General features: G+C 37.9%; 1 protein-coding gene across 4 annotated transcripts in view; it reads left to right on the top strand.

Annotated features, from left to right (window-relative positions):
• The window catches only part of scn8ab (sodium channel, voltage gated, type VIII, alpha subunit b), a 49683-nt gene extending 30240 nt beyond the window's left edge, over positions 1 to 19443 (top strand). For all 4 annotated transcript variants that reach the window (XM_055026711.1, XM_055026705.1, XM_055026708.1 and 1 more), the window contains 14 exons: positions 170 to 343; positions 509 to 865; positions 951 to 1124; positions 1600 to 1887; positions 3143 to 3260; positions 5570 to 5724; positions 6522 to 6695; positions 10179 to 10301; positions 13031 to 13315; positions 13395 to 13448; positions 13523 to 13660; positions 14221 to 14325; positions 14410 to 14680; positions 15305 to 19443. In XM_055026711.1, coding sequence (XP_054882686.1) covers positions 170 to 343; positions 509 to 865; positions 951 to 1124; positions 1600 to 1887; positions 3143 to 3260; positions 5570 to 5724; positions 6522 to 6695; positions 10179 to 10301; positions 13031 to 13315; positions 13395 to 13448; positions 13523 to 13660; positions 14221 to 14325; positions 14410 to 14680; positions 15305 to 16458 — 3570 coding nt within the window. In that variant the 3' untranslated portion in view covers positions 16459 to 19443. The remainder of the gene's footprint in view (positions 1 to 169; positions 344 to 508; positions 866 to 950; positions 1125 to 1599; positions 1888 to 3142; positions 3261 to 5569; positions 5725 to 6521; positions 6696 to 10178; positions 10302 to 13030; positions 13316 to 13394; positions 13449 to 13522; positions 13661 to 14220; positions 14326 to 14409; positions 14681 to 15304) is intronic.
• The last annotated feature ends 765 nt before the right edge of the window (positions 19444 to 20208 follow it).

Below are 20208 nucleotides of genomic sequence, written 5' to 3'. Positions count from 1 at the left end.
AAATAAATCAGAAAATCAGTTTAGTTTACTATGTGCCGTGTCGAGCTCTAGGAAGCCAAGTGAAGCGTTAAGATAATGCAAATCTCAACACTATGTAATGTTGATACATCACTGCTTCAACATATGAGTAGCAATGAAGTGATATGTTCCTCTCTTTTTAAATTGGTAGGTTTTCACCGGGATCTTTGCTGGCGAGATGTTTGCCAAGCTCATAGCCATGGACCCCTACTACTACTTCCAGGAAGGCTGGAACTGCTTTGATGGCTTCATTGTGACCCTGAGTTTAGTTGAACTGGGGCTGGCGGACGTGGAGGGACTCTCAGTTCTCAGGTCTTTCCGATTGGTAAGCGAAACTCATGTCTCGTGTTAATGTTGCAGAAATATGAGATGTAATCATCAGATTCCTATTAGCTGAAGTTTAGGATTAAACTCTGACTTTATCTAGCTTAGCTAATATGTGTAAAATGAGTTAAAAACGAAACCAATTATTCCTGTTTTCCATTTACAGTTGAGAGTGTTCAAACTGGCCAAGTCATGGCCCACACTAAACATGCTGATTAAGATCATTGGAAACTCTGTGGGAGCTCTGGGTAATTTGACCTTGGTGTTGGCCATCATCGTCTTCATCTTTGCCGTGGTGGGAATGCAGCTGTTTGGAAAAAGTTACAAGGACTGTGTGTGTAAGATTGCGTTGGACTGCGAACTCCCACGCTGGCACATGAACGACTTCTTTCACTCCTTCCTGATCGTGTTCAGAGTGCTGTGTGGAGAGTGGATTGAAACAATGTGGGACTGCATGGAGGTGGCAGGACAAGCCATGTGTATTATCGTCTTCATGATGGTTATGGTTATTGGAAATCTGGTGGTAAGAAAAAAAATAATCACATGATCGTAGTAGCTCATGTACACTAAGCTTTAAGGTTTCAGTGTGTTTTGTGTTTCCTTGCAAGGTGCTGAACTTGTTTCTGGCTCTGCTGCTGAGCTCATTCAGCGCAGACAACCTCGCTGCCACTGATGACGACGGAGAACCCAACAACCTCCAACTCGCTGTTGCCCGCATCAAGAAAGGAATCGCCTGGTTTAAAGTCAACATGCGAATCTTGGTAGCCACAGTTCTCAAAAAGGTTTGTGACGCTTAGGCATCAACGTATGCCAAGGTTTTAAAAGGTTATGGTTTTAAAGGTGCCAAGATTTCCATATGGACTGTCAATGAGAAAGTGTTGATTTTAGTCCTTTTTTAAATCTCCCTAAAGTCATAATTCCAGGACTCAATCAAATATTTCCCAGAGACATACTGGCTCCTTAACTTAGGCTCATCAATTTTCTTTAATTAATCAATATTTTTAAAATGTTTTTTTTGTTTAATTTTTAAAGAGCCAGGATGTCTCTTTAAAAATTAAAATTAATGAGGATTCTGGATTGGCTACTTTGCAAATAGCATGTTAATCAGCATTGTACCTACACGTTTCAGCTGCCCAAACTGCATTATTTGGCTTATTTTTATGAAAAAAACAGTTATTTAAAATCTCTACGTTATCGTCTACCTCCATGTTTTCTAACAGTATTTTTGTTGGTCTCGGTTTAATTCCTGACAAGCAGCCTATAGAGGACGAGCAGAAGCCTTTGGATTATGAGGAAAAGCTCAACTGCATAGCAAACCATCCTGCTGAAATCAACCGTGAACTGGACTACCCCAAAAACGGCAACGGCACCACCAGTGGCATCGGGAGCAGTGTAGGAAAGTACATGATTGATGACGACTACATGTCTTTTATCCACAACCCCAACCTCACCGTGTGCGTTCCCATCGCTGTTGGAGAGTCAGACTTTGAAAACCTCAACACGGAGGACTTCAGCAGCGAATCAGATGTGGAAAACAGCAAAGATGTGAGTAGAAATGGGTAGTTCAGGAGAATTCAGTAGATTTTTCAGGCAGATGAAACTGTCTGAAGCTTTGAGTTTAATCCCAGTTTCAAACTGAAAAATCTGAAATAGAACAATAACAAGGTTCTCATTCTGAGTTTCTGTAAAGCTTAGACCCAGCAATAATAATTTTGCCTGATTTTTGTCTCAGAACAATGATATTAGAGATATAAAAACAGCTCTTGTAATAGCTGTGAGCGATCATTAACTCCTCTTTTTAAGAGCAGAGGAAGCCACTGTAAGGTAATTTCATTATTATTTTTATAAAAACACATTTGAAACTGTCATTTAAACTTGTCTTCAGTATCTTATTTTAATGATTAGCACTGTTAGTCCAGCCAGCATTACAGAATCATCACTCTTTGCATATATATTTTTGACATTATTGATCGTTTGACATTTCCAAAAGGTTGCCAACATTTACAAATCCAGCAATTTTCTTACTCCACAGAGGCTGAAAGCGCAAACAAAGGAACTTCATTGGACCCCCTTTGTCCTTATTGTCACCTGCTGAAAGTCTTGCTCTTTTTGGCAATCTGAATTCGCAGACATGTTTCTACGTGTAGAAGTTATAATTTCTAAATTTAGTGTTCAAAACTTCTGCGTCCTCTGACCATATTTTCAACAACTTGTTGGTCTTATGAATAGCTTCTTTTCTCTGGAACATCTTCCACATGTATGGTGCATAAATTATTGGAGAAAAATTGGACTTTTGAGTTTCCAATCAGTGTCAGATTCAAGCTACCAGCTGATTTCTCTGTGTATTGCTGAGAAAATATTACATTTGTTAAAATTTTATCTAAGTTGGTATTGACTTCCAGATGAAACTGCAAAGTTGGCGTGACATTTCAGAGCGTTCATTAAGACAGAAATGCTGTTGCACTGAACAGAAATGCTGAATATGCAAACAAAAAAAAACCTGAGACAGACAGGGAGCAAGCCTGATGAGGCAACAGAAACATTTCCATCTGTATGTTATGATGTACAAAAAGCAAAAGCCAGACCAAAAACCTGTAGGCATTTATAATATGCAGGTCACCTTCATTTGGTTCAGAGTGGGACAAAAAGTGTTAGTTCACTAATGCCTACCAATATACAGTTGCAGATTTAGAAAATTGGGAAGTATGTACAAATATTGTGTGCAAATAATATAGCTTCTGTGTTGAATCAATTAGCTGAGCTTGTATTTTAAAGAATGGGTTGATGTTTGTTGTCATAGTTGGATGACACCAGTTCATCGGAGGGCAGCACAATAGACATCAAGCCTGATGTGGAGGAGGTGGCGGTGGTTGAAGTCGTGGAAGAGTATCTTGATCCTGATGCCTGCTGGACTGATGGTACGTGACGCTCAGCATCTATCAGACTTTGTGGTTCTGATGCGAAACAAAACCTTAAGGAAAATGTATGTTTTAGTGTATTTAGATTCTCACATTAACTTTATCTTTGCACCGTGGTGGTTGTGTTGAGATGGGAAAAAAATTGCCAAACTTTCCAGTAAAAAACTGAGTATTACCAAGTTATGACAACCATTAAACACTATGATATGGAAATGGTAATGAGTTATATGATATGCATTGCAAGACAAAAGCCTTTTCTGTCCTGCAAATCTGAATGTAAACACAGAGATGGCTAAACTCTACTAGTACTTTAACTGGAACTGTGTGCCTTAATCAGATTAGACTAAGACTGAGCTTTACAGCATCAAACAGTCCAGGTGGATTTGTGGTGAAACGCCTCTTTCACACTGCTAAGTGAGATTGAGGACATGTGATGCTGTGGGGATGTTTGTCTTTCAAAGGAACCTTGTTAGAGTCCATGGCATCATGAGCTGTGTTAAATTAGTGGAGCAGAGAAGCTGAATGCTGCTCCTCCATGTTTGGTTCTGGTTCTGGGGAAGCAGAGCAGATCAGAACCAGATAACCTGAAGGTCTGGAAGGTTGATACAATAGCAGCAGATCTTTAATGTGTTGTGGTGCTAAGCTGTTTAGTGATTTATAAACTAACAGTATTTTAAAGTTTATTCTCTGAGCTACAGGGAGCCAGTGTAGAGACTTCAGAACTGGGTTTATGTGCTCTAACTTTCTGGATCAATGAGACTTTGCTCCTTTAATCCTGGAAATGTTCTTCAGGTGATAGAAGGCCGACTTTGTTACTATCTTTATGTTTCTTTGAATATTCAGGTCTGACTTCATCGTTAAACCCAGATTTCAGACCTGATCACTCGAAGCTGTGCATGATAAGGCATTTGCAATAATAATAAAACATCTTAGATACAAATACTTACATTAAATATGTAAATACATTTATGTTTATGCTTCTGTTTGTATTTGTCAGTAATTTATCAACCACAAAATAAAGCAAATGTTATAACTGCGGTATGTATTATATAGTATTTTATCTGTCAAACGTACCCATTATCTGTACTGGGCAGCGCAAATGAGCACGATGATGAGACATTACTATGTGAGACTTTAATTTATCTCATGGTGAGCATAATATATGACATATTCAAGAACTGAAAGAATCATGCACTACTGCAATGGACAACATCATCTTATTCCATTTTACGAGTGGCAATTTGTATTTTGGTGACAGTGTAAACTTTGTTTTGCAATAGAGAAAGAGCAACCGTTAACACAGTGTCCTCTGTGAAACTAGTTTCCTGCAGGCTGCTCAGTCTGGCTAATTCACAGGGGGAAGAAGGGTGGGGCATCTGGATGGAGGTCGTCAGAAACCAGGCTAGTCTTTCTCAACACCAGCTTAAACAGAGTTTACTTCAGTTCTGGACAGGGTAAAATCTTGCAGATTTAGAAATGGACAATAATGTGGAGATACCCATGGACATATAATAAATCTCCACTATAACAAGAATTTGGATGGAAAAATCTGGTAAGATTATTTATCACACCTGCCCAAAAATCCTCCTGCATGTTGGAGAAAATATAGAAATCAAGACACAAACAATTATCATGTCTTCTGGGACTGCCCAATTATAAAAGATTACTGCAAAGAGATAAATAGTGCCTCACAAGACATTTTTAAGCAGAACATTGCTTTGGAGTTCAAGCACATGTATTTTGGTATAATTCCTCAAGAAGCTTAAAAAAGAAACAAATATAAGTGAGAAAAACATTACAAGAAAATGGTTATTACAAGACAAACCAACCTTAGATCAACATAATGTTTAACATGGATAAAATGGGAAAAGTAACAGCCTCTCTCAATCACAAGTGAATGCGGTAGAATACGTAAAACCTGAAAGTTTTGATTTCATTTTTGAAGATCAAACTTGTTTAAACCTCTCCTACAATCCATTCATATTCTATAATTATTTATACTATTTTCTGTTAGTGTGTTTTTCTCTGTGGTTTGCTTTTTACATTTCTAACTTTATTAGTTTTTTTGTTTTGATTTGTTGTCTACTTATTCTCTCACACTCACTTTCACTCCTTACCTTGTAATCTTTCTCAAGGAATGTATTAAATCAGTGTAAATAGGTCTCCAAACAATATTATCGTTTATCGCAATAATTTTTGAGACAATTAATCGCTCAGCAAAATCTGTTATCATGACAGGCCTAGCAATATGTTGGCATGTTGCGACTCTTCAGAATGTGTCAGCAGTCGTGTTTTCATTGATCATGCAGAGTGTGTGGCCAAATATAAGTGCTGCGATGTTCCCATCACTCATGGATGGGGAAAGCACTGGTGGTTCCTGAGGAAAACCTGCTACCTGATAGTGGAACACAACTGGTTTGAGACCCTCATCATCTTCATGATCCTCCTCAGCAGTGGAGCTCTGGTAAAAGCACAAACACATCCACAAAGGTCGTTTTCATCTCCTGAAAGTATTCCAAGATTGCATTTAATAGCATAGATTATTATGAAGTGATCAAACATAGATAGCTGCTGGTTTGTATTAAACTTTAATATGCAAGATTTAGGGTGTAAGAAAGATTTGAGGAAATAGTTTGTAATAATAAGTGCATAAATACACATTCATGTATATATGAATGTGTATACATAAATGAATGTATACACAATGGCCTCTAAAGATGTAAAGGAGCATCAAGGTCTCTTGGTTGTTTGCTGCAGCTCCTCTTGATATTGTAGTCCTTAATGGATGGCAAAGTGCTGTAATGCACCAACCTTTCAACCAAGAGGTTTCACCTTCGGTTTACAGCTTTCTGAAGGAAGAAAAGGCCTCTGGCACACATGTCATGCAGAGACTTGTCAGTCCTCATCTTTTATTTATCTCCCTTCTCTTTTTTGTGTTGTGTAAAGCTTCTGTTTTTATTGAAAACAGACATTTGTCTCCATTATCAGATTCAAGTTAAAAGCAGTAAACTTACCATAGTTGATGACGGGATGACAGGAAGCTACATCTACCTCAGTATTTATTTAATGTTTTTTGTTGTGTCATTGTGCACGTCGCACCCTAAATGTCAGCTCAAATTAATTTTTTATTTCTTTATTTTGCTTTATGCTTTCTTTGGTCAGAAAGATTAAAAAAGTTCCCTCAGCACTCAAGTTCAATACAAATACAAATGTCAAAAACACAATTAATCTCCTGTCCAATGTTATTCTGCTACATTTCAGGCCTTTGAGGATGTGTACATTGAACAGAGGAAGACAGTTCGCATCATTCTAGATTATGCTGATCGAGTTTTCACCTACATCTTCATCCTGGAGATGTTGCTGAAATGGGTGGCCTATGGCTTTGTCAAGTACTTCACTAATGCCTGGTGCTGGCTGGACTTCTTCATTGTGGATGTAAGTACACTTATATTCTGTCTGCTTATGTTAAGCCAATTTTTTTTTTTTATCTTCACCATGTGGAGATTTGAGAAGAGGAAGGTTCTAGAAAACACATACCATGGGCTAATTTAAAATTAAAACAATATTGCACATTATAAATTCAGCTACCAGAACTTATTGGCAATAAATATTTTGAAACACATCTAAGGTTACTAAATGACTTTAGTAATAATTTTGGTTTTGAATGTCTTGTTTTTTATTGTTGCTGACAAATTTTTTTCCATCAGTTTCTAAAAATGTTAATAATCAACATCAAAAAGTTTGATGCAACTGAATAAAGCAACATGTTTCAAGTCTACAGAAACTTGTTGTTCTACATTGAACAAAAGTATCCCAAGAATTGGACCCTGTGGTACTCTGCAGCATCGTTGTTTGTTCCACAAAATATTTCTTCCCTACTAAAATGTAAATAAATTTAGCTCAGAAAAAGATGAACCCACTGATCAGCTTCACAGAGATACAAACACAAATGTATGTTATGTGATCCTTTTCTGTTCAGTCGCAGTTGTGAGGGTGAAAATCTCCAAGGAAAAAATTGAAGAAATGGTTTTAAAATTTTCCTAAAAGCAGCAAGTTTGTAGCAATTCTGCATTTCAGTGATCTTGAACATAATGGTAGATTAGGCTTGAAACTATTATTAATATTGAGATATCCAGTTTAGGATTTCTTTATTTAAAGAAAGAGGTTTCAGCCCCAGTTTTAACTTCTTATGTTTTGTTATTTCTAACTTTTCTGATGAACTTTTTCGTTTTAGTCAAGGTCCAAATTCATTCTTTGTTTGCTGAACTAAAACCTACAGAGCTTCACTGTAAAACTCTTTGTATACTGATGGCTGTTATGCTGTTTTATATATTTTGATGTTGGATGTCAGGTTTAAGGTGAGGTACAGAAAAAAAAGAGACGTCGGGCAGAGAAAGAGAAAGAGAGAGAGAATCACTGTCCAGACCATTTTTTAATTCACTTAAGCAGTTTGTAGAGCTGAATATTGTTTTTAACCTTTATCTACTTTTATATTGTGCTTGTTTACAAAATACCCAAACTTTCACTGTTGCTCACTGGCAAATTTGTCAGTGCAAAGATGTAGAAAATTTATGATTTGACTCCCCTAACACAATCTCTGTTTTCTCAGATTTGTTTATTTTATTGTCCTAATAACTTCAACAAAGTACACTATCTTTCAGTTCTAGGGTTTTAATGTAGAAATGACCTGATCTTCACCCAATTTTACAGTTAATGAAATCTTACATTGGCTGCACAAAACCACATATTTATTCATGTCATCAGTTTTGAAACAAAAGTGAAACTGAACTAGAAAAGTCCCAGGAAAACTAAGCAAACCCTGAAAAACCCTAGATTAGTTAAAAAAGGTGTGCTTAATGTTACTTTGACTGGAATATAGATGATGTAGCTAACCTAGAAATGTGCACAACTTTGACCTGTTAGTAATTGCAATTCATTGTTTGCAGTTCAGTTGATTTTTGTTCTGTGTCTTTTTGTTGTTTTTTCTGTTTTTGATGCCAATGTCTGAATAATTTGGGTTATGTCTTTTGTCCCACCTTAGTAAATCTAACTCAAGAAGAAGAAATTACCAATACAACTTGTGTGTCCTTCCCTGCCAAAAGATGAAATGTTCCCTTCTCATTTTTCATACTTCTTTGTATTTCTGTTCAAGGGCAAATCCAAAGTTATACTCTAGTATGAGTCGGCTTTTAATATCTGAAAAACTTCAGCAATTTCAGATGTTGCAAAAGAATATTTTGTAGTATACCTCCTAAAAAATAAATTTCTATGTACTGTTTTTTTTTAATTATATATTTTAATCTATCGCCACACAAGTTTACGTAACGACTATTGTGTTTGGAAAAGCAAATATAATATTTGTTATTGGAATACCAGATCTTATAATGTAATGTAAAATGTAAAATATATTGAATTTTACATTTTTAAAAAATAATCAATAATTAAACAATCTGAACAAATTATATTTGTGTGTGAATCCATTTGGAATGGGGTTCTGAATAACTGAATATCCTTCATAGAAACTGAAAAACCAACAACAAGCGTGTGTCAGAACCAGAATCAGGTCTCAGAACCAGAACCAGAAGTCAGAACCAGAATCAGATGTCTGGCATTGGCTAAGAGGATTGGGTACATTTTTTCATGGACACAACCCACGCACACAACTCTAACAAACAAGTAATATCTTTATTGCTGTGAGGGATTGCTGCAACAAAGAAAGCACAAGTTTCTTTACTTCTTGTATTGAGTAGATAATAATGTAATAAATTACAGTAGTGCTTGCAATAAATAGCACGTTCTTCATCACAAATCACTCAAATTGAGTGAAATATATATCCAGAAGAGAGAGACAGAGAGAGTGGCTTGTCTATACATTACATTTATTTAAGGTTATTTTGTAGTAAGTAAAAGTTTGATCCATTTTGCTTTTGATTGACAGATGGGGTTTTTTATGTTCACAAAAAAGACCATTTATTTCTTGACCAAAGAAACTGAAAGTAAACTGTGAGTTCTCAAATGCGAGGTCCGTTTAGGAACCCGTCATTTTAATTTGTAAACCTTAAGAGGAGTAAAACAAGAGAATGACCGGTCAGTGTGGCTGCTGCACTTTATGAAGGTGACTGTAATTATACAAAACTGATGCATTACTACTTACATCACATCCTTTACATACAACTCAATCCTTTGCCCTAATACTGACCTGTCCTCTCTCTCACAGCAGGTTCCAATAACTCTGTCTCTCTTTAAGTTAAGAGAGACATTGTGCACCTCAGAAGGGGGACAGAGAGGTCGGTGTTTGGGGGTCCAGGGTAAGGTTTGTGTGCTGTGGTGGGGATCCTACTTTCACAGGTTACCCTCTCTCTTCTAACCCTGAAAGTTGCCCTCAACCTCCTGCGTTCTCTCTCTCTTTCTCTCTCTCCCTTCTTTGAGTGAAATGCCCGCTGGTGTTGGTACCGTTTTGTACTGTGTACTGTGTGTTATATTATCGTGTCACATTGATTTGAGTGTTTCGTGAACACATCTCTCCTCCGATTTTGTCCCTTTGTTGGACTCTCTTCTCTTCCTCTCACTGTGTCAACCACAAGTTTCTTTCCAGGTGTGCTCACTGTGCTGTTAAGCTGGTTGTCACGTTAGACTGGCTTGCCAAAACTAAACCAAACACAAACATGAGGTTTTAAACGAGGGAAAAAAACGCTGGGTACACATTACTGACCATTTCCTTTTTACTGTTTGACCCTTTATGTTGTAGAAGTATTCCTACACATAAAGGAGTTATTTTTGTACTCTGTATAGAATAATTTAGCATTCCTTACAGTTGATTTAGGGCCAACTTTCTCTCTATATTCCTTCTAACTGTGTGGCGACTTTCTTCTTCTTCTGCCTCTGTCTTTCCTTCTCCTTCTGTCCCTATCTGTGTAGGTGTCTATAGTCAGCCTTATAGCTAATGCTTTGGGCTTCTCCGATCTAGGCCCGATTAAATCACTCAGGACACTGAGGGCCTTGAGACCCCTCAGGGCCCTGTCACGTTTTGAAGGGATGAGGGTAAGACCTAAGACTCCAGGCAGCTGTTCCTTTTGCATGCCAATTTAACAAAAAGCATCAACGCATGCTAGAAATGGCAAAAAAAAAAAACCTTGAAAATCTCTGAGGGGAATTTTTGCAGTAACCCTTTTAATAGGCAAGAAGCTTTTTTTTGCATGGATTAAGATCATCTCAGATGGTTTAATACATCTGATTTGATTTATCATATTTCATTTCATATATGATAAATTTAGCGTTCTGTTAAAGCTCCTAGTGACTTAAGTATTTGTAGAAAATATGACCCACTCTAAGGATATCTTGCTCTGACCTACCTGAATGATGCAGCAAAATAAAAAAAAAAAAGTCAGCTCTGATTGGTGCTAGCTGAGAAACAACTAGAGGCTGGCGTGAACTGTCGCATCAAAACCTTAAATTCAAATTCAAGATGAAATAAATACAATCTGCAACTAGTTGGTAGTCTTCCTAAAGTCCTCAGATAAAAAATTAACTCACAATACCCTTCAAAGTGTTTCAGCTTTTTTTCACCTTAAAATCATAATCTTGTGACTTGTTTCCTTATAATTTTATGGGATAGACCAAACCAAAGCAGTGAGAACATCTCTCAATGGGATGGAAAATCAGTTTGTCTGAAGTGTGGTGTGCATTTGTTTTCAGACCCATCTGCTGTGATATCCCTAAAGAAAACACAGTGCAACAACTGCCTGAAACGTCAAACAATTCATCTATTTAAAAAAAATTCACTATAAAACACTATATAGACGAATTGCCTGAAATGCATATCCTCAGGTTTCAAAATTAAAGTGTACAACATTCTCCTGTGTTTTTTTTTCTTAAATCCTACCATGCTGGAAATCCTGTCACTTATTTTGAGTTGAAAACATTATTGTTGTTTCTAAATTAATATGAACTTGTTTTCTTGGGATTATTTGAGGTATGAAAGCGCTGCGTCTTTTTAATTATTTTGGCCATTTCTCATTTTCTGCAAATAAATACTAAATTTTTGCTTGGAATTTCAGAGACATGTTGTCAGTAGTTCATGGAATAAAAGAACAATATTCATTTTACTCATATACATAAAAAAGTTAAATCAGAGAAACCGATCATCTTAAGTGATCTCTTAAGTTTTTACAGAGCTGCAACAAACTTTGCTCTACTTTGTTTTGGTCTATCACATAAAATCCCAACAAAAGACATATTTTGTGGTTGTCATGTGCTAGAATATGAAAAGTACTAAAAGGATGAATTATTTTTCATGTGACTCCATATTAAAATCAAGTTTTACAGCATCACCACACTTTATTAGGGAGTCTTGTTGGGAAATCTAAAACGTTCTTCTCCTATTATAACTATTGTCACTTTTGAGCAGCACTTGATTGTTGTGATGGCTCCGATCAGCCTCTGGTTGTTGTCTGGCAGAAAACAAAAAGTCCTGTCCGTGTCTGGGCTCAGCATCCTGACTTTTGCTCTGCCTGAGGTGTCCTGTTACCTGATCTTATCACAGTTTGGCTTTGGCATTGTCACACTGGAAGATCAACAAACTTCTGGTTGCATACCCCCCTCCTTTCCCCTGCCATCTTTGCTTATCACTCTTCAGTGATTTCTCATCACTGTGGTTTCCATCATCACACTTTTGCTATTATATTAACATCAATGCATTGACTATTTTAACATTGGACAAGAAAAAAATGCAAAAAGAGAGAAAAGGTTATATGTTTATAATTTTGGTTTGTTTGGCTTTTTGTGTTCATGGCACCTCTGTATGTAGAAATGCACATTTATGTATTCACCTGCGAAGGCTTCAATCCCTTCCTGCTATTTATATAAAGTAGTTTCTTTTCACATGAGATGACGATTTTATTTGTCAAATTGCCTTGGCATATATTCCATTGGGGCTATTAAAGATTATATTTTTTCACCCAATTAGTATTTCGTACATATACTTAAACATCAACATAGAATATATGAAATTGGTTCAGAGGAGTGTAACAAAACTATATGGCACAAAACGTCTGTCAGATGTTTTTGATCTAGTGTTAATACAATTTAATAAATCAAATTGAAGTTAAAGACAAACTTGTCAAAAGTTTCACACCCTTTAAAAAGACACTCGGAGACGGCAAGACTTCAAAATGTCATGTTTAACCTTACATGAAAGGTGAACATGCATCACGTGTGAAATCTAGTCTGAAGACGTGGAAACTCGTTTTTCCTGTTTTTTTTCTACATGTGGTTATATTTCTCATATTTTTATTTTTACTTTTTCATAAATATGTTGTTTTTGAAACATTTATTTTATATTTATGCTTTATATATTCCTCTTGCTTTACTTATATTCTTGTTAATAATAATAACTTTTGCCTTTTGTAGAAATATTTTTGCTTTACATCATTTTATCTTATTTTTTCTTTCTGTAATTCTTTCATTTCACATCTGTTTCCATTTATTTCAGTCTCAATTATGTTTAGTGATGCAGAAAATGTCTGAAAACGCTCTTTCTCTTTTCGTTTAGTTTTTAGCTGCGAGTTGAATCTTGGCTTCAGTATTGTGTGTTGCCCTGCTCGGTATTGTTACACTCCCTATCAGTACATCACGAAAGGATTTAACAATCACCAAAACACGTGAGCCTCTTATGTGAGAAGAGAGTGTGCATTTCTCTGTCTGTTGATGTTTATGTGCAGCTGCAGTGCGACTGTCAGGCCACAGCTTTGTTTTCTCACGGCTCTCTGCAGGTTGTGGTGAACGCCTTGGTGGGTGCCATACCCTCCATCATGAACGTGCTGCTTGTGTGCCTCATCTTCTGGCTCATCTTCAGCATCATGGGTGTTAACCTGTTTGCCGGGAAATACTATTACTGCTTCAACGAGACGGCTGAAGAGTACTTTCTGCCGGATGACGTCAACAATAAAACTGAGTGCTTTGAGCTGATTAACAGTAATCACACTGAAGTCAGGTGGAAAAACGTGAAGATCAATTTTGACAATGTGGGTGCAGGATATCTTGCACTTTTGCAAGTGGTAAGAAACCCTTTCTATTTAGGAAACTTTTCCTCTTGCAAATTTTAAATCTAATCTCTTGTGCCTACCTGTTTCACAGGCAACCTTTAAAGGTTGGATGGACATTATGTATGCAGCAATAGATTCCAGAAAGGTACGTTTCTGCAGCTCTGACTCTGTTTGTCCTTCATTTCGCTGTGTAGAATAACTTTAATGTACTTTTGCCAGGTGGAAGACCAGCCTGTCTATGAGGACAACCTCTACATGTACATCTACTTTGTCATATTTATCATCTTTGGCTCTTTCTTCACCTTGAATCTCTTCATTGGTGTCATCATTGATAATTTCAATCAACAGAAGAAAAAGATAAGAACTATTTTCTTTATCTTCACCTTTTCAGAAAGCAGTGTGTGAGAATTAGAGCGGAGTACTGTCCTACAGAAAATAAGAGAAGATCTGCAGCTGGCAGAGTGTTGCCTAAATACTACCCAGATGTGCAAAAAATATTATTTTAATTACAAACGCTGCAGTAGCATAACCTGATAGTAATCACTATTGGACAGTTTAGCTTTTTAAACACAGGTGCCTAACATATTGGCACTTCTAAAAACTTTTGTGTCATATGGCTTGCATGGAAAACCTGGTGACAGTTTTGATACCAAAGGAGAATAAGTGAAAATGTTCCTTGTTTTTATTTTTATTTTTTATTTTTAATGAGGCAGAGATATAACAGATGTTAAAATTAATCCTCTACTAAAGTGAAGTGTGTCTGATATTTATGAAACAGTTTCTCTTAATCATGTATGTTATCAGTCATGTTGTTCTTTGGTCACATTTTCTTTTTTTGTCAAGACATTTCAGTGTAATTCTTGAATAAGTAGCTTAGGCCTCTGCAGATTGTAACCAATTTGTTTTTGTCCCCTTACTTTGGAGGTCAGGATATCTTCATGACAGAAGAGCAAAAGAAATACTACAATGCAATGAAAAAACTTGGGTCAAAGAAACCACAAAAACCAATACCAAGGCCTCAGGTAAACCTTGCTGCTCTTATCACCTGCTAACAAATTCATACTTCCTCCAGAAATAATTGTTTTTCGTCTCTCCATTTTCTACAGAACCCGATCCAAGGAATGGTGTTTGACTTTGTGACACAGCAGGTGTTTGACATTTCCATCATGATCCTCATCTGCCTCAACATGGTCACCATGATGGTGGAGACCGATGATCAGTCAAAAGAAACAGAGGAGGTACTTTACTGGGTCAACTTTGTATTCATCGTGGTTTTCACTGGCGAGTTCCTTCTCAAGCTGTTTGCGCTGCGCCACTATTACTTCACCAACGGCTGGAACATCTTCGACGTTGTGGTGGTCATCCTCTCTATTGTGGGCAAGTATTCAAAAAATGCTTTGTGTGGATGAAGGAAAACCAAGAGTTTGCTTGAGTGTTACCTGAATATTACCCAGTGATACATAGAAAGTTATTTTAAATTGTGATTAACCCTAACCCTAGCTTCTTTAAGTCTGTAACCAGAATTTTAATTAATCTGGTAATTTAGAAAAGATGGATAAAGACAAACAAAGACAAAACTGGGTGTGCAGCTTTCACAACTATAACTGAAAGATTTATGTGAATATGAAGAAAACTCATCATTTCTGAAAGGAGTTTTACAGTTTTTAGTTGTTATGGTTGATTTTGAGCCTAATGTGTCTTTAGCACATAAAGAACAAGAACAAATCTAGTTTTCTCTGGTATTTAGAGTAAAATAAATGTTTCCCCTATGATACCAAACACATTCATTCTAAGAGGTATACGTTTCTACGTAAGTAATGATTAAGGAGTAAATAAATTCAATAAATAGCATTAAATAAACAAAAAATGGAAATGAAATACAGAAGAGTCCCTATAAACAGTGTATTGTCGTCTTTGTGGAATTTCTGTCTGAACTGAAGCTTTTTGTAAAAATTGTGACACCTTAACCAAGCATGTTTGGTTTCTTCCTTGTAACCTCAGGTATGTTTCTGGCCGACCTGATCGAGAAGTACTTTGTGTCGCCGACGCTCTTCAGGGTGATCCGTCTGGCTCGTATCGGCAGGATCCTGCGTCTCATCAAAGGCGCCAAAGGAATCAGAACTCTGCTGTTCGCCCTCATGATGTCGCTCCCCGCCTTGTTCAACATCGGCCTCCTTCTCTTCCTGGTCATGTTCATCTTCTCCATCTTTGGCATGTCCAACTTTGGCTACGTGAAACACGGGGCCGGCATCGACGACATGTACAACTTTGAGACCTTTGGAAACAGCATGATCATCCTGTTCATGATCACCACATCGGCAGGTTGGGACGGCCTTCTGCTGCCCATCCTCAACTACCCGCCGGATTGCGACCCGCTTTTAGAGAACGCCGGCACACCCGCAACCGGAGACTGTGGCAACCCATCCGTGGGCATCTTCTTCTTTGTCATGTACATCATCATTTCTTTCCTAATCGTGGTCAACATGTACATTGCCATCATCCTGGAGAACTTTAGTGTGGCCACGGAGGAAAGCGCAGACCCACTCAGTGAGGACGACTTTGAGACCTTTTATGAAATTTGGGAGAAATTTGACCCTGACGCCTCCCAGTTCATTACCTATGCCAAGCTTTCTGACTTTGCTGATGCGCTTGAACACCCGCTGCGTGTCCCCAAGCCCAACACCATTGAGCTGATCGCTATGGACATGCCTATGGTGAGTGGAGACCGCATCCACTGCCTGGACATCCTGTTTGCCTTTACCAAGCGAGTGCTGGGCGACAGCGGGGAGCTGGACATGCTCAGGCAACAAATGGAGGAGCGCTTTGTGGCTGCCAATCCCTCTAAAGTCTCCTATGAGCCGATTACCACCACTCTGAGGCGAAAGCAGGAGGACGTGTCTGCAAGGATCATCCAGCGGGCCTACCGCTCCCACCTGGCCTGGCGGGGATTTGTGTGCAAGCGCAAACCGGCCAACAACAAAGCTGAGAATCAGGAGCAAGAAAAGAAGGAGGGCACTCCATCCACTGCCTCCCTGCCTTCTTATGACAGTGTGACCAAACCTGAAAAGGAGAAGCAGGATGACAACAATGAGGGCAGGGGAGAGAGGAAAGAGAAGGGCAGAAACCAAAAAGACGTCAGGGAGTCTCAGTGTTAGGCTGGGGGAGGGTGATGAATAACCACATTAATAACAGTACAGATTTAACTAATGTAACTTCAAGCAGAGTGAGAGAAAACTCACCCACACAGATGTACAGATTATTTCATTTGCAAGTCAGAAAAAATAGTCCTCAATACTTTTGTTTACAGACTTCATTCCTATACGAATGCAGAGCGGGGCAAGAAACGACTGAACTTTAGTCAAGCCAAACATAATTAGCATTCTGTGTGGCACTGTTATATCAACACAACCGATCCTAACAGAAAGGGGAAGGAAGAGGGAAAAATCCTACGTTTTTCCACCAAGTAACTCTACACCAAGAGATGGAAGGCAAAAACTGGAATCCAGCGCCGTGTGGCTGCAGATGACAAGGAAGCTGCTCCGGTCTTTCAGCAGTCAAAGTGGTTCTGTGTCAGTGTGTAGAGACACAAATGACAGACTCACTCTATGAGCAAACAGAGGGATGACTGGTGAGTGAGAGAAAGACACAAACTGAGAGTCTAAAGTATTTTCTCTTGTTTTATTAAAACTAGAATTTTTTTTTTGTCTTTTTGAGCAGCAAAAAATGCAAACGGAGAAACAAACCAACAAAAAAAAAAAAAGAAAAAAAAAAAAGAACAATATTCAAACAGTTTGCCCATGTCGGTCAACTACTCACATTGTCTTTGTTACACCCACATACAAAATGCTTTATTTTACATGGGCTTTTTGCACCAAATTGGTTAAAGGGTCTGTTTATTAACAGGGGTTCAACTCGGGGCCAAGGGCTTCCATTTACTCAGAAAGATTTCCAGACAAATACATAAATAATTGTGCTTGTTCAATGCATAGAAATGACTTGCATGAAGGCATGTTTTGATCAGAAATCTTGCATGAATTATCATAGTCCACAAGACACTAATACGCAGACTTCACCGGTGGCTTGATGATCTGTACGATCGAGGCGTTTCTTTTGGTCAAAATTTTAAGAGTTGGGAGGTCATTTCTTCAACAAAAACAAGCGGTATGTGGGTTGATCGGCTAAAACTGATTTCATCATTTGACACATTTCAGATGTTTAATCTATAAACAGTAGAATAAAACACCACCTCAATGTGTGAAATGCAAGCACTTTCTTTGCTGCTCGGAAGATTTTGGGTGTGTAAGATGAAGAAAAAGACGTCTGAGTGGATCGATGGACTGAAATGATTGTTTGGACTGGAATGTTTTAAGGAAGCTTGAAAAGCATATGTTTATCATTTGTATGCTCCTGTCTAATGTTTCGCATCATCTGCCTTTTACTTTAATGTGAGCGGGAGTCTGACTGTCCGCGGTTTGGGATTTGGGCTTTGGCAAACCTTTTTCCGATTCCTGTTTTCTTTTTTTTTTTTCTAACCTTTATAAAAGGGCTCGGAAGAGTTTGGAGTTTCGTTTTAAATTGTTTTATTCGCTAATGTAAATGTTTGTTTTCTTCCCTTTGTAATGCTGATCTTTCGGAGAGTGATGAGGCTTATATTGCAGTTTTATAAACCGCATCAAGCCGCGAGGAACGCTGTTTTGTGCGGAAAGGTATGTTTGGGGTGTTCAAAGTGAGAGATGTAAACTCATGAATGGTGATGAGAACATTGGGTGTGGAGAAGCCAAAGAGATCTGCCTTGTAATCCCTTGTTGTCCTTTACTAACGGAGTGGGACTGCCCATTCTGGTTTTTTTTCTGCTGTCGTTATCAGACAGAGACCCTAGAAATGTATGCAATGCTTGAAAAATACTTCCCTTTTTCTCAGGAGATATTCTAGATGTATTATTAAGAGCTCTGCAACAAAATGCAATTGAATGTGGCGGGAGTATCATTATATGTAAAATCATGTTTAGTCGTTTTTGTTTTGTGCCACTCTTGGGGACAGTGACTCTTGGCTGTCTCAGTCCGACAGCCGCCTCGGTCGGGGGGTGATTTTAGCGCTTCCTGCTGCAGATGTTTTGCCAACAAAAGGCTAGAGGCACCGCAGTGACCGGGCGACATAACCCGCTTATAACTGGTGGCGTGTTTATGTTTGGGGCCATTTTAGTGTGGATTGAAATTGAACACACACAAAACAGTTCACCCCGATTGTAAAACATAGGTCACAAGAGGAGATGTCACAAGAGTGAGTTGGGATTTGTTGGGTTTTTAGCAGCACAGAGGTAGAAGTGGAAAAGCCCCAAATGTAAGCAGGAGTTTTGAGCTTCTCATTTTTCATTTTCCTTCATGTCGCTTACCTGTAAAAAGTAAACCATACCAAATAACCGACAGAGCACCGGATGCATTTCTTCTTACGGTACTGTGAACCTAAGCACCACAACCCGGAGCATTTGCACTTCCTGCTGTGCAGCGATGTCACTTCCCTGTTTGTGAATAAGCCCCCCTCATCAGTTATTTCCCATGCTCCAGCTGCTGCATGAGATCTCCAGAATCAGTGTGGGTGTCAACTTGAACCAAATAAAAATCTGAATGACAAGCATAAAGCTATCACCGTGCATTTTCTCCAACATCTCCAAGATTATTGTGATGGGGAAAAAAATAAAATTTAATCGATAATTACATAAATTTATAAATAAATGCTCTATAGGGCACAAACTGCAAAAGCTATAATTTTTTTAAAATGAACTATAAATAATGTAATATATAATTTTAAGCGCATGTGTAGTTTTTTTTTTTTGTTGCTTTTTTTTTTTTATTATTTTTGTAAATACAGGATTACCATAAAGAAAAAACTACAGCTATTAGTTTTAACTCTAAATATAAATAACCATAAATAGAATGGCTTCCAGCTGATGCCCCTTTGTCACTCTTGTTAGGCTGTGATGCATTGTTAAAAGGTGTAGATTTTGTTTGTGTCACTTTTCATAATAAAGAAGGAAATAAGTGAAAAGAATCTATATTAAAAAGCAGTAAATTGTGTGTAAAGCTGTATAAATCAAAATTCACATATTCAGAGCTGTGTTACATATATATTACAGATAAATTTTTTTATATACACATTATTATTATACATTATATATATATATATATATATATATATATATATATATATATATATATATATATATATATATATATGTCAGAACCATGTCTGTAACTCAACTCTCCTGACCACTCTCATTGAGGTGACACCAGATCCACTGAGTGTAAGTGATCCTGCTTCTTTCTTTGTGCGTTATGCTCAGAGAGTTTCCTAAAGTCTGGCCTTCCCGGGACTTTCCCCAGTATCGAGTATCGGCCTACAATGCATGATGTTGTACTGGCTGCTTGCTGAGATTTGTGGAGCCTGCCTTGGTGAGAGGATTGCACTACCAGCATACCAAGCCCCATTACCCCCCTGCCCCCAACACACACACGCACAATGGCCCTCTCTCTTTTTTGTACGTGTGTGAAGATGTCTTGCCCCTGTAGTTTCCCCACTTTGTGTACACAGATGCAAAATGGCACACACACCACAGACATGCACACTAATTTTGGCCTGTTTGTAGGCTACTGCTGTTTGACCAGATCACTTCAATTGCTTGCTGCAGCCCCTAACTCTTCATGTGCCCCCACCCTTAACCTTAACACATTTGCTGCAGCTTAGAGTTGATCCTTGATTTTTGCTGACACTTTTAATAAGGTATATCTAACAATTTAAGGATTAGTTGTCTTAACTGTCTGTATGTTTGTTTATGGTGCAATATCTCTTAACGGCACGTGCCTTTTTAGCTTTCTATTGATAAATCCTGCAACAAAGATCACCCTCAG

The sequence above is a fragment of the Poeciliopsis prolifica genome, unplaced genomic scaffold, assembly GCF_027474105.1.
Source record: "Poeciliopsis prolifica strain line A6 unplaced genomic scaffold, Auburn_PproV2 SCAFFOLD003, whole genome shotgun sequence".
NCBI classification, from domain to species: Eukaryota; Metazoa; Chordata; class Actinopteri; order Cyprinodontiformes; family Poeciliidae; genus Poeciliopsis; species Poeciliopsis prolifica.
This window is presented reverse-complemented; position numbering and strand designations above follow the sequence as displayed.